Source organism: Centruroides sculpturatus, unplaced genomic scaffold, assembly GCF_000671375.1.
Source record: "Centruroides sculpturatus isolate CEXI.00-Female unplaced genomic scaffold, Cexi_2.0 scaffold50, whole genome shotgun sequence".
In the NCBI taxonomy this organism is placed as follows: Eukaryota; Metazoa; Arthropoda; class Arachnida; order Scorpiones; family Buthidae; genus Centruroides; species Centruroides sculpturatus.
In genome coordinates, this window is record NW_019384891.1 from 70,981 (window position 1) to 85,786 (window position 14,806).

The window sequence follows — 14,806 nt, forward strand, 5'->3', positions numbered from 1 at the left end:
AGGTAAAACTAAGAAAATAAAGTGTTTTCACCTAATTTATAATATAAGCCATTGCATTATTCTGCATTTTTACTTTTAGTTTCCTGAAGGAAGGGTAGAATTGCAGCATTTTGAAGCAGTTGTTGATGAAGATTCCAAATTACCAAAGGGATTAAAGGTATGTCCCAAAGTGACAGAAATATATGTTAATCCCAATAACTTCCAGAGAATGAATGTATTGCTGGCAGCTTAAGTAACACTTTTTTTTACTTATATAATCTTGACATGATAAGAATACTTTTATTTATCTCATTTATTTATAGATATTTAGTAATACTTTAATAAGTTTCATACGTCACATCAATGCTCTTTTTGATGCTTTAATTAAATCGTAGATGCTACAGGAAGGAATCAGACATGATTCAAATGATCTCAAGGTAATAGTAATGATTCACTAGGAAAAACTATAAATGTTTTAATTAACAACTTTTTTAAAATAGGTTATTGAAGAATCTCTAGAATGGTTAAATAGATGGGAAGCATTCAGATTACAGATTAGAAGCACTGATCAAAAGGGATTTTTGAGCCACCAAACAGCAGAAAATCTACACTTGACGCTGACTAGTATCTTAGCAATCATCAAACAATTGCTTCCAAACTCATATTATATCCTGACAGCTCACTTTAATCAGGACCCATTAGAGGTAAAACTGACTTAGTGTAATGACTATATAATCTTGTATTAAACTCTTATGTTTTCTTTTCAATTAGCGTTTCTTTGGAATGATAAGGAAGTGGAAGCAATTCTCATCCCATAACAGTACAGTTCTTATACCTGTACAGATTGTACAGTTTGGTTCGTCCTCCCAAACGAGGATCAGTTTGAACTGATGCTCGTTTGGGATCTATCCTTATTACTTTAAAAAATCTTCTTCATAGTCATAAAAATCCATTTAAATTAGTTCAAGAACAATTGGAAGAACATTTAGAAAATTTGCTTTGTGATCCAAGCCTATAATATGGAGATCCTAGTAATAGTTAATTATTAGATCATGATTATTGTACACCAGAAACATTTAAGTTTATCCTACATTATTTAGGAGGTTACATTGTTTATCGTCTACTACCATCACTCGGTTGTGATGAATTCAAAAATATACTAACAGCAAAACCTGAGGATGCTGCACCAGAGAAGGCATTTACATTCATCAAATCTCGAGGAGGTTTGTTATATCCAAGCTATAAGCTTTGCCAATTGATGTACTGGACAGAAAGCAAAGTATGTGAAAAATTAACAAACTCAAATATGGATGTTTATTTTTCAATAATGGATATTATATTAAATCAGTGTTCTGTTACATCGATGATAGGATGTGACAATGCTGGTCACAAGTCCTACTTGACCTCCAGATTTTTGCACTTTTTTGTTACCTGTCGATTGCATTTTTTCACGCTAACGATTAATCAATCATTTATTTCATCGGTTGAAAGTACAAAACATAGAAANATCTTTTCAAAGAGTTTGCTTAAAGCAATCGTTTTCCTCAAAAACTGTAATTTATTATATTTTAAAAAGTTCATTGAAAGGAGAAAAATGATGCACTTAATAATATTTTTAAATTTAATAAGTTTCTTGTCATCCATTTTTGAATAATTTCATTCTATAAAGGTATTTGATTTTTACTAATAAGTGCAAAAAACTACAGAGCGTAATGTAACAATATGCTAGTTTTCATTTTATTAAGGCTGAAATAGAAAGTTACAGACAGTATGTACTATACACATGAGTATTGAGGATCCGATATTCCACTTTTTGAAGGGACTACACAATTCTTGATGGTACAGTATAGTAACGAGTCGATGTCGCTTCAAAGAAAGTTTTCTTCATTTTTTAACTATCCGCTCTGTGGGCACCAAGAGGGCATTTTCCATACTCGTCGTGGGTTCGACTAGCCTAGGGTGGTGAAGGATGGGGCCTGACATATCTAGGATAAATCTTTGCGGTTGCTCGCCCGGATTCGATGATCCCCAGAGCAGTCTGTCAATCGCAAAAATACTTTTATATGTATGAACGAAAGGTGACATTAAAGATCTGCACTTTTAAAATATAAAAGCATACAAATATTAAAAATTGTATAAAATATTTTTGAAGTTACGTGGCATTTCTATGTGCAGTTTGGGGCACAGTAATATGCGCGCACCATTGAGAACCATTGATCCACCAATGGAGATGACGTCGATTAAAGGATATGATTGTAATTCGTATTTTTTCATAAGTCAGCGATCATTTATAAAGTAAATCGTACATCGAAATTTATACATTCCAAACAACAATTTCAATTATAGAGAATTTATCTGAATAAATTATTTATATGCAATGATGTCACTTTGGAATAATCTATTTATGAAATTTTCAAGCATTTAAAAATGCAAAGAGAAATCATCGAATAAAACAAAATTTAAATCATAGAAAGGGATAATTTAAACTCAAATTCTATCTCAAATATAATTCATTTCATTAAAATGGCAGAGTTTCTAACTACAACGTAACAATAAGTCAGCTATTTATGCTAAGATGTCGATCGGTATATGTAAGATAGCTTTATGCAAATAATGTAAGTGAAGAGTGTAGAAACTCCAATACACAATGATTAATATGGCTAGACGAGAAAGCGAAAAGCTTTATTTGTGCAAGAATTAAATCCTGACGATGGTTATGAGCCAAAGCTCGCCAGTTGGCAACTTCCAATGTTTCTTCGTTAGAGCATGTAATGTATTTATAAGTATAAATTTGAACATAAAGGTAAGTGAGAAATAAATCTGTATTAAATGAACAATTGAATAAATTGTAAATAAAATTGTAATTTGAAATTTCTCATTATCTAGCGTTCGTTTAGGAAATAATTGAAAAATATCAAGGTTAATCAAGGTTGCTTGTTATAAAAGAAATGTTCAAAAACAAAGTGTTTAAAATACAAACAAAAAACATTTAAACATTTAAAAAGCATGCTTATGTTTTAAACAACAACAAGCATGCTTTAAATACTGTAGAATTAAGCTAATTTTGAATTACGCCTGTAAAACTAATGTACTGTATCATGAAGCCTATCTACTACACGCAGGTTTTCTAAGCCATGAATACTGCATACTAGAAAAGACTCTATACAGTATACTACAAAAAATCAATAATACTCGTATATTTTCTAGGTAAACTAACAAACATTTAAACATTATAAACTAAATAATAAACACAGATTACGTATTTCGCACATAAACACACATTTTATTAAAAACTTAACAAATGATGATGATGATTATCGATTGAATGATTGATTAATAAACACTTAAACATTTAAGAATATGATTAGGCTAATGAGAAAACATAGCACAACACTTTTTGAATTATACATTTTAGCAATATACAGTGTTAGTGTTTTGAACGAACTCTGAAGTTTTATGAACATTAAACATGATGAATCTACTGATGAACTTGTAGCTGGCGAGCAGTAGCGTAGCGTAGTGGGGGCGGCAAAATTTCACAATAAATAATAAAATGGTTCAAATTCTTACAAAATATTATTATTTCATATTTTCGTGCACCTACGATTCGGACCGATTGAAACGAACACAGAATACTATCCAGACAGTCCGGGAATCGACTCGCCGTCCGGGGATATCGTGCGCAACCTGTCGACCTTTATTTTATTTTATTTTATTTTTTTTTGCTTGTACGATTTATTCGTATATATAAACACCTTCAATATCCAATAGAGCTAGGTCACTTGCGTTACTCCTGTCCAAGTCTCCCTAGTCGCTAACTGTAACTGATTTAGAACCAGCAAGCACTGCAAATTATTCTTCGCGTTGCAAAATGACATACGCATGCGTCAGGAACTTCTGTTCGATCAAATCTTACCTGCCGTCCGGGTCGGCGATTTTAAAAAGGTGGCAACACTAGCACGAAAATTTTCATTACTTATTCTGTGACGAAACTGAATTTTAGTCTTTTAAATTGAGATACCTAAATAAGGGAGGGGGCGAAATTTTCCTCCGCCCCGGGCGGCTGACATCCACGCTACGCCACTGGTAACGAGAGCTTAGGTTTCTGGATTCGAGTCTCGCAAGGAAAGCCACCAGTTCAGAGGCTTGAAAGATAGTAAGAACTTCCAAAGATATAATTTTTGAAAGGCTCTGCTCTTGCTTGATAGTTAATAATATCGCATGGATTGGGGATGAAAACTAATGACATCAGAAGCCTAGATAAACAATTGAATAAATAAAGAAAATTAGAATTGTAAAACACAAATAATTTTTGATGGTGTCCTCCACCCATTCCCGAATCCCCTTAACGTGTGAAATATAAAGGATCAATTTTTGTTATTCAATACAGCACACAACTATTTTCCTCGTAAAATCGGCTTGGTATAGACAATCAGGAGTTTACGAATAAATGAACCATACGATACTAAAAGTTTTAAAATATTATATTTTAGAAATGCTACATCGTAGCAAATTTAATTTGTGAAAAGTTCATTTTTATAGCGTGCACCAGAGCCTTCCCATTAAAAAAGCCAGAAGCGTTTCTTTCTCTTTGGATCTATCGAGACAAAACCTAGAGGAGGTTTTGTCTCGATAGATCCAAAGAGAAAGAAACGCTTACTACTCTGTCTACCAAAACAGAAAAAAGTTTGTCTCGACAAGTCCAAAGAGACCCAAATAAAGGCTGATTTATATGCCCAGACGGAGGCTTTTGTTTGCAAGATGTGCTTACAAAGAAACTCCAAACTTCACCGTCAATAATCACTCGAAGGCGAATGAGATACCAAAATGGCAAGTTGGTTCTCAACTCGTCTGCTTTATGAATTTTGAGTCTTTTTTTTATCAATACTTTATTCTGTTCCTTAATTATGGTTGTCTATGCAGTTCCAAACTTTCACGATTATTAAATATTCAAAGTATATTCAGTTTAAAAAAAAATTTTTTTGCCTTATGGGCACTAAGAGGGGTCTTTTACAGAAAGCCTATTACGGGTTCCGCCGAGCCTACAATAGTGCAGCCGGATGATGAAGGACCAGGCCCGACATATCCAGGCGGACCACTTCTCTAGAAATTCCTAGGGTTTTTCGACCCGTCTGAAATAATCACCTTAACTGCTTCGTCATCCGCCTTATATACACAATGTTACAAATTGACAAAATATTATCATCGTCAAATATAAAATTTATTTAAAATTTTGAAGAAATAATCAATCAGCAGATTAAATTCGGAACGTAGTGTAGTACATATTTATTGATCAGTTATGCCACAAACATAGGCTATTGTACTTTATCTAATCCAAACGAAAACATCTGAGAAGTAAAAACTTACGACAATTTAGATCAATTTTTTTTTTCATTGGAGTTTTTTGTTTTGGTAAAGATAAGCTTGGAGCTTCAAAGCGGTACCCACAAGATTTTTAGTTTCCTACATTTTGCTTTAAAGCGCCGGGTGAAGAAAAGAAGAAAATAATGCAGATTTTTGTACTTTTCGATTGCTGATATTTCTGCATTATATTTCTGATGGTAATAAAATTTCAGACTTTTACAGAAAAGTCTGAAATTTTTCACACTACCTACGAAAACAATCGTTTTTCGAACGAGATATTCAGAATTACTATCGTCGTTTGGGGCGGAGAAATCGATCCCCGAAAATTGGCAACCCTCATTTCTGTATGTAAGCCTACAGTCAGCCAATGACTTTTTTGCTTAGCACATAGTCACTGTCGTGATTCTCGATGAGGATGATGATGATGATCAATAATACTAATGTGAAGCCCGAGCGATACTCGAGCTCATGTGTTAAAAATATCGTAAAAATGTCAAATCAAGGGGCTTTGATTGTCAAATCAAGGGGCTTGATGTCAAATCAAGGGGCTTTGATTCTAACGCTCGTAAAAATTGGAAGAAAAACCTAAATAAAATCGGGAAATAATATTATTATTAATCGAGAGAAAAAATGTTTTTAAATAATCTTAAAAGGAGATGCAGCGCTGATATTATGTGACAGACTTATAACAATTCAAAACAATTAAATATGAGCAGGAGTTTCAAGATATGATTAATTTCTTAAATTTCTTAAATTGATCGGATTAAAAAACAGTGTCGAATTAAACTTGTGATAGCTCGAAATGGTCTGTCATATGCTTAGATACAGGAAACCGACCAATCAAAAGCTAGAGATCCGGGGAAAAGAATCTTTTAAAAACCTGGATCTCAAGGACAAAGGCAGACTTTTTCCCTGCTTCCCCTAGTGAAGTTAACTGTAGAGATTTCTTCCAGCCTCTGATAGTGTCAACCACTGTTCAGACTTTTCTCATCTAACAACTATAGTCAACTGTCTATGCCTCCACGAGTGGACACCATCCTGTTTGAACTTCGGGCTATCACCCTTCGTCACAACCTCCCACACCAACGAGCATCGACTGACTGCCCCGGAACCAACAATTAAACAGTCCAGAGCCACCAGAAAACAAGACACTCTAGATCAGTGTTTCCCAACGTGGAGCCCACGCCCCACAGGGGACAATTCAAAAATGGACTCGTCCAGAGTTTAAGTTAACCGTATAGCCGCTGTATATGTTACGGGGCATAAGAATTTTAGAAAGGCTTAGGTGGAGCATAGCACAAAAAAGGTTGGGAAACACTGATCTAGATTGTAAGACTTGGTATAAATAAAAGGGTTTGTTTATCACTGTAGCTATTTGCCTTACTTTCCTTCATCCCACATACGATAAGTCCTGACATTTGGATATCAATTCGGCGACCTTCACACTAAAAATTTATTCTTTTTAAAATTAATCTAATTATAGCATCTCGTTCTGTTTTAAAATGAGCCAAAATTTTACAAACAACATTAATTAACATTTTATCACACGTCTTTTGTCTTCTGCATATTTCGATAATTTCCAAACAAGAGAAAAGTTCCCACTTACAGAAGAGATTCAAATACTATGTTTAAGCTATTTTCTAAACATATATTTTTGAGTCAATCCATGTTCTTAGAAATCGAAGCTCCCATCAAAATATGTGAATACAGTAGACCCCCCCTATAACACGGTAGATACGTTCCGTTTTATATGAATTCCGTGTTTTACAAGTCACTTAAATACATGAGCAGAGTCGGTAGATTAACTGGTCTTTCGACTAATAGCTAGAGACAATATTTGCCGCTAGTTGGCGCCACTGTTAGCAGGAGAGCGTTGTTCTTGCTAGGTATATACTGAAGTCAGTGATTTTGACCTGTAATAATTGTTTTTTTAGCTACATAAAAATGCCAACGTGCTTTGTGCCAGGATGCAAGGCAGGATATAAGTCATCGAACGAGAAGAGACATTTCTTCCGTGCTCCTAGCGATAAGATTGAGGAGTGGATGCGATGCATTCCACGAGACGACAAGATGCTAACAAATAAATGTTACGTTTGTGACGTACATTTTGCGAGTAGATTTATTTTAAAAACCTTCTCTCATGTTATAAATGGAGAGAAAGTAGAAATTCCACGAGATCGCTGGGCATTAACGTCGGATGCATATCCATCAAACTTCCCTAATTGTCCTAAGTACATTAGTAGGTCTGTACCTCAAAAACGATCAACGCGATGTCTCACAAGAAATGAAGAACCATCTAGGAAGGGATCACAAAAAGACAATACCAAAGGTAACTATTTATGGTTTTTATGTAATCTTAATCCTCAGTGAGTCATGTAATTTTTTGCCCTTGCCTGAGTTGCAGTGCGTCTCTCGGACCCTGTGTTTTAATATAAAATTAAATTTTATCTATCTATCTATTTTATCTATATTTAAGGAACATTTTATATTTAAAAATTAAGTAAAGATTGAGCTGGGTTTGTGAGATCCACTGTGATTCACTGAGGGTTATCTCTCTGTGGCCCATCTTTCCTTATAAATACTTTAAGATTAATTGTCTGATATTTTTTTTTATCAATCATTAGATTTGCATGATACACACTCCCAAGTAACAACTGTAGAAAAGGAAGTAGAAGAACCCTCCACATCTGAAGCAGCAACTACACAGCATCCTGAGCTGTTATATGTCAATAAAATCTCTGCTTTGCAGTCTGAATTGTTAAAAGTCAAAGAGGATTTATATCGGTGCAGAAAGCAAAAGATGATCTATAGGAAGAAACTGAAAACCCTTCAAACAGAAAATCTCAAGCTTCATCAAGAAAATACTGAACTTAAAATGAAACAGTTGTCAGCTGATAAACTTGATTCCTTACCACCAAGACAGAAACTTATAATAGAGCACATGCTGAAAGCATGCCATATAAAAAGCAAAAAGGGTATGAGATATGACATTAATTGGTTACTTGACTGTTTACTTTTAAAAATTAGGTCACCATCTCTCTATGAATTTTTGAGAAATAATGATTACTTGCCTTTACCCTGTCAGTCTACACTGCATCAATATATCAGAGGCATTAATGCCAAATTTGGATTTGATGAAGATCTTTTTGTTATTTTAAAGACAAAATTGGAGACAATTCCACAAACAGAACGCCAGGGAGTTTTAATTTTTGATGAAATCACACTTCAAAAACATATAGAACTTTCAAAAGCTACTGGTGAAATGATTGGACTTGTTGATTATGGTGACAATTCTGAATTGCCACAGAGTGAATTTACAGCAGGTGATCATGGCCTAGTGTTTATGTTCAGACCTCACTTTGCTAGTTGGGTACAATGTATTGGCACATTCTGTTCAAAAAGCTCTGTCCCAGGTTCTACTGTTGCAAAACTTATTTTGCAAGCAATTATTCATTTAGAACAGTGTGGTGCAATAGTCAATGCAATAGTTTGTGATGGTGCCAGCACAAACAAAGCAGCTTTAAAAGCTCTAGGAATTTGTGCAGACACAAATAATATACAATGCTCATTTACAAACCCTGCTGCAGATAGACAAGTACTGGCTATTATTGATGTACCACATATTTTAAAATGTATGCGAAACAATCTTTTGAAAAATACATACTTTCAGGTAAAACTAAGAAAATAAAGTGTTTTCACCTAATTTATAATATAAGCCATTGCATTATTCTGCATTTTTACTTTTAGTTTCCTGAAGGAAGGGTAGAATTACAGCATTTTAAAGCAGTTGTTGATGAAGATTCCAAATTACCAAAGGGATTAAAGGCATGTCCCAAAGTGACAGAAATACATGTTAATCCCAATAACTTCCAGAGAATGAGTGTATTGCTGGCAGCTCAAGTAACACTTTTTTTTACTTATATAATCTTGACTTGATAAGAATACTTTTATTTATCTCATATATTTATAGATATTTAGTAATACTTTTGCTGATGCTATGCTGTTTTATAAACAGCGTGAGGTTGCTATCCTAAAGAATGCAGATGTTACAATAAGTTTCATACGTCACATCAATGCTCTTTTTGATGCTTTAAATCGTAGATTGCCACAGGAAGGAATCAGACATGATTCAAATGATCTCAAGGTAATAGTAATGATTCACTAGCAAAAACTATAAATGTTTTAATTAACAACTTTTTAAAAATAGGTTATTGAAGAATCTCTAGAATGGTTAAATAGATGGGAAGCATTCAGATTACAGATTAGAAGCACTGATCAAAAGGGATTTTTGAGCCACCAGACAGCAGAAAATCTACGCTTGACGCTGACTAGTATCTTAGCACTCGTCAGACAATTGCTTCCAAACTCATATTATATCCTGACAGCTCACTTTAATCAGGACCCATTAGAGGTAAAATTGACTTAGTGTAATGATTATATAATCTTGTATTAAACCTTAACTTATGTTTTCATTTCAATTAGCGTTTCTTTGGAATGATAAGACAAGGAAGTGGAAGCAATTCTCATCCCACAACAGTACAGTTCTTATACCTGTACAGACTGATGACTGTTTACAGTTTGGTTCGTCCTCCCAAACGAGCATCAGTTCAAACTGATCCAGGATCTATGCTTATTACTTTAAAAAATCTTCTTCATAGTCATAAAAAACCATTCAGAGAAGTTCAAGAACAATTGGAAGAACATTTAGAAAATTTGCTTTGTGATCCAAGTTTATACTATGGAGATCCTAGTGATAGTGAATTATTAGATCATGATTATTGTACACCAGAAACATTTAAGTTTATCCTACATTATTTAGGAGGTTATATTATTTATCGTCTACTGCCATCACTCGGTTGTGATGAATGCAAAAATATATTAACAGCAAAACCTGAGGATGCTGCACCAGAGAAGACATTTACATTCATCAAATCTCGAGGAGGTTTGTTATATCCAAGCTATAAGCTTTGCCAATTGATGTACTGGGCAGAAAGCAAAGTATGCGAAAAATTAACAAACCCAAACATGGATGTTTATTTTTCAATAATGGATAATATATTAAATCAGTGCTCTGTTACATTGATGATAGGATGTGACAATGCTGGTCACAAGTCCTACTTGACTTCCAGATTTTTGCACTTTTTTGTTACTTGTCGATTGCATTTTTTCACGCGAACGATTAATCAATCATTTATTTCATCAGTTGAAAGTAAAAACCATAGAAAAATTTCTCACTTAAAGTAAATTTTAATAACGCAAATAATAAAAATAATAATTATTATTAATATGTATAATATAATTTGTTTGTATGTACAATAAATTTTTAACGTATAATAAATTCACATAATAGCACAATTTAATAATAGTACTATTGTGTCAATTTTGTTCTTTGTCATTTATTTAACTAAATATCAAAGTCAGCGTTTTTAAAACACTTAATAAAACATTAAACACCTTCCATCGCTGAGAAATATTTATTTAATAAAATACGTTCGAACTCATTTACACCTGAGGATGGTTTATTCCTTGAGGCTGAAAATGTTAGTGTTTTATTAAATAAACATTTCTCAGCGATGGAAGATGTTTTATTAAATGTCATTTATTTATCCATAAACTTGGTTTTGGGTTTAAATAAAAGCTTTTTCATTCTTATAATAAAATGCATATAAAAAATTATGAAATCGAACTCGAAGGTTATATATCTTTTAATAAAAAGAAAACATTCATCCTCACAGCAATTCGATCTAGCACTCTTGCAGTGCCCCTGGTGATAACATTTGTCTCTAGTTGATTTTAGCAACGAGCGAAGGTAGGAAGTCAAAAGACCAGTTAATCTACCGACTCTGACATGAGCCAATCACAGCCTGGCACGTGTGCAGTTTACAGACTATGGATGTTTGAAAGGTTTTCCTCCATAAAATTAATCGATTCTAGACTAATTTGACTCAACATTTCCAAAACATGTATAATTTTTTGGGAATAATCCATATAGACTATGCTATAAACAAAAAATTGTAGGATTACTTATCGAGTGTGCACCGTTCGACGACGTCATTGTTTAAGCTTGTTTTTGTCATGGAGCGGCGCATCGAACAGCATGCGTGTTTCCCGATAAATTATTTTTCTGCGAAAAATTCACTGAACTTTGGAGACATCATTAATATAAATTTTTATGGCTGTTGAGGCTGTTGAATAATAAATGTTTTTTAGTAGGTCCAGTGCTCGTTTAAACTCAACGGTTTGTGCAATATCCGCTATTGGTCTAGATTCGACCAATCCTGTCACAACACGAGTCAGCGATGACGTTTTACCATATTATACGAGTTTCTTTTAGCGTGCTTATACGAATACAATTGCAATTTTTTCGCCGTGTTATGGGGGTCCACTGTATTTTGATGGAAGCTTCGATATCCAATAATATTCACAAACAGCACCAAAATAGGTTACTTTTTTTTTAGCTTGGTGGCCTTTCACCTAAAAGTAATTTCTTTAGGTGATTACTCTCTGTCGACAGAGAAAGAGTCGTTAAAAACGTTTTCTATTTGTCAATAAAATCAAATATACAATCACAAATCATTGGGTTTAAATGGAATTGTTTCTGAGTAATTCTTGAACTTGGGTGAGCGTCGGATTAGGACGTAACATTTTAGTTTATTCGTCGAAAGAAACTCCTTTTAAGTGGTTTTAAAAGTGGAATTTACGGATTTCATAAAGAATACCGACAGAAATTTAATACAAAAATATAAAAAGTATTTATTAGTAGTTTAAAATGTTTTCCTGTTGCTGCTATCATGCAAGACAAGATAGTTTTATATCATGGAGGATTAAGCCGCATCTCGAGGAAATTTAAATTAATCCCCTATCGGTATATCAGTAGGTCTTCACAGACCTACTGATATACCCGATAGGGGATTATGCAATTTACTTTGGTCCAATCCAAATAAACGTATTCGACGATGAAGAAGTAACGAACAAAAAATTTCAGTGACTTTTGGACTAGATATTTTTCGTAATTTTCTTCTTAAACATGGATTCGATTTTACCCGCAAAGCTCACGAATCGGCTCAAGACATTAACCATTTCAACACATCAGTGGCCGAGTGGATAAAAGCACTGAAGTGTTTTTTTAAAACTCTTTCCACCCTGTGGACCCTAAGAAAGCCTCTTTTAGCAAGTCCATTACGGGTTTTGGTCAGGCCCACAATGGGGCGGCTGGGTGGTGAAGTATGGGGTGACATCCTTGGACAGACCCGTCTGAATTCATCTTGGATCCCCAGAATGGTAGGCTGCCACCTCGACTGCTTGGCCATCCGACCGTCACTGAACAATGGTAGTTGGTGAGTTCACGCCTTGCCAATGAACTGACCACATGGAGTTTTCTGGATTTTCTTCACAGTTTTCAAACACCTAAATAGGGGCCAGTTTCCCATAAAGTCATTTCAAGAGTCACCCCCTTGACAGATTGTCAACGTGTCCTGTTACCACAAATAAACAAAACCATTTCTTTCTTCTTTATTTTTGAGAAACCAAACATTCTTAACCTTTTCATATGATGATGACCAGATGGCCGAGCAGTTAGGGTGGCAACCTATCACTTTGGGGACCCAGGATCGAATCTGGATGGATCGAAAAATCTCCAGGAATTTTTCGGGGGTGGTCCACCCAGATATGTTGAGCCCTGTCCCTCACCACCCAGCCACTCCATTGTGTGCCTGGCTGAATTCATAATGGGCTTGCTAAAAGAGGCTCTCTTAGTGCCCACAGGGCGGAAAGACTTAAAAAAAAACCTTTCTTATTTAATCCCGAACAGTTCAGAGCTGACCAACCAAAAATAAGTAAGAAATAAATTATTATTGAAAGTAACATTTAAAACTCCTACAATACCAATGTGAGGACCCGAACAGGGGTCGACTGAGAGGTCCGAATTATGGGTTCGATCGAAAATAAAGAGATCCTTTTCAGACGATAAGGAAACGGATTAGGTGTCTCGATTGAACAATGCAATGGGTTTTTTTCGGAAAATTAGTAAAACAATGGAAACGGAGAAATTCGAGGAAAACGCGATGAGAGAGAGGATCATATTCAGTCGCTATGTTAACCTCTCCCGCGCCCTCCATTAGGTTTCGAATTGTCACCAGGTGACAATGAGAGACCAATGGAGAGGCGACTGCTGTAAAAAAAAACAAAAAATTGGGCCAACCAAGAGACGAAGGTTCTTGGTTCGTAGTTTTTGGTTCGTGGTGTTTGGATACGCAGTGTGTCGTCTCATGGACGGTCGTGCTCCAAATCTTAGAAAAAAAAGGACATTTTGGAACCTCGGGGAAGCATCGTTCTCTGGGTGCTCCTAGCAATCGACAGATTCGTCGGATCGTCCGCGAGAAGCCGCCGAAAGCCGTAATCAACGCCCCGGGGCCCACCGAGTGTTTCACCGACAGCGTCCATCCTCTAGCGACGAAAACCGACTTTTACGAACTTTATTTCGAACTTTATCCGTGCGCTTTGGGGTGCTACCTCGTCTAACAAGTAATCTGTAAGGAAAATTTCGATGTTTAATAAACGGTTATATGGTAAACCTGTCTCAGGAAGTCAGTCTGCGCCCACACACGACAGAAGGAACCGCTCGGCTGTCGAACACCTCACCCCAAATCGGCTGACCTCACACCAATGCATGCAGCTTGTAGTGACAGCTAGAACCAAAATGGAATCATGATGATCATCTTTATCACAAGCTTGATGGCTTTAATAATCTGTGACACTAGTTTTGTAATGATATTTTAGCTTTTTTTTTTCTGGTGATTTCACAGGTATTCAGATTTATGCATGCTTAGTGAGATGGCATTTAAACTTATAACTTCTAATAAGGGCATCTTTCAATCTATGATAAAATCAATAGCCTTATGGCCTCCTTGAAATCTAACATTTTTAGTTTAATGTATTTTTCTGTAGGATGCATATTTTTTGAGTTATTTCAGTTGATTAATTAAATAGACTACTCTGTATAAAAGAGAGTATTTTTTTAAATAAAAATTTATTCTTGGATCCTTTAATTCAGAATAGCATTTCAAATATCAAAGATATCGTCCAAGAACTACATTTCATGTAATATGATTTCACTTATTTTCTATCCAATATAAAAAGCTTACTTGTCTTAATTAATTAACAATTATAATTTGCAGTTTTAAATGCACTTCTTTTTTAAAAACAGTTATTTTATTACAAAAGGAGGAACAAAGTTAATTTAAAAATGGATATATTGTATATAATGTAACATTTTATTTATATTAGATTAATATCTTACCTCACATCTTGAATATGTTTGGATTTTCTCATTACTTAAATGTGTTAATTATTTAACAACAAATTTTATAATAAATTGTTAACAAAATATTTTATTAATTTACAAATATTTAAATACCAAATTTTTAACAATATTTTAAATTTTAGTAGTATTTTATTTTATATT

The 14,806-nt window shown here is 34.5% G+C and overlaps 1 protein-coding gene across 2 annotated transcripts; it reads left to right on the plus strand.

Moving 5' to 3' along the window:
- Positions 1–87: 87 nt before the first annotated feature.
- LOC111631282 lies at positions 88–1,416 on the plus strand. 2 transcript variants are annotated; one of them, XM_023375500.1, is made up of 4 exons: positions 88–157; positions 303–416; positions 480–683; positions 751–1,416. In XM_023375500.1, the coding sequence occupies exons 2-4, from the start codon at positions 375–377 to the stop codon at positions 868–870; spliced, it is 366 nt and encodes a 121-aa protein (XP_023231268.1). In that variant the 5' UTR covers positions 88–157; positions 303–374; the 3' UTR covers positions 871–1,416. The 2 variants fall into 2 exon arrangements, with proteins under 2 accessions (XP_023231268.1, XP_023231267.1); XM_023375499.1 differs by having other exon boundaries at positions 154–416.
- Positions 1,417–14,806: the final 13,390 nt, after the last annotated feature.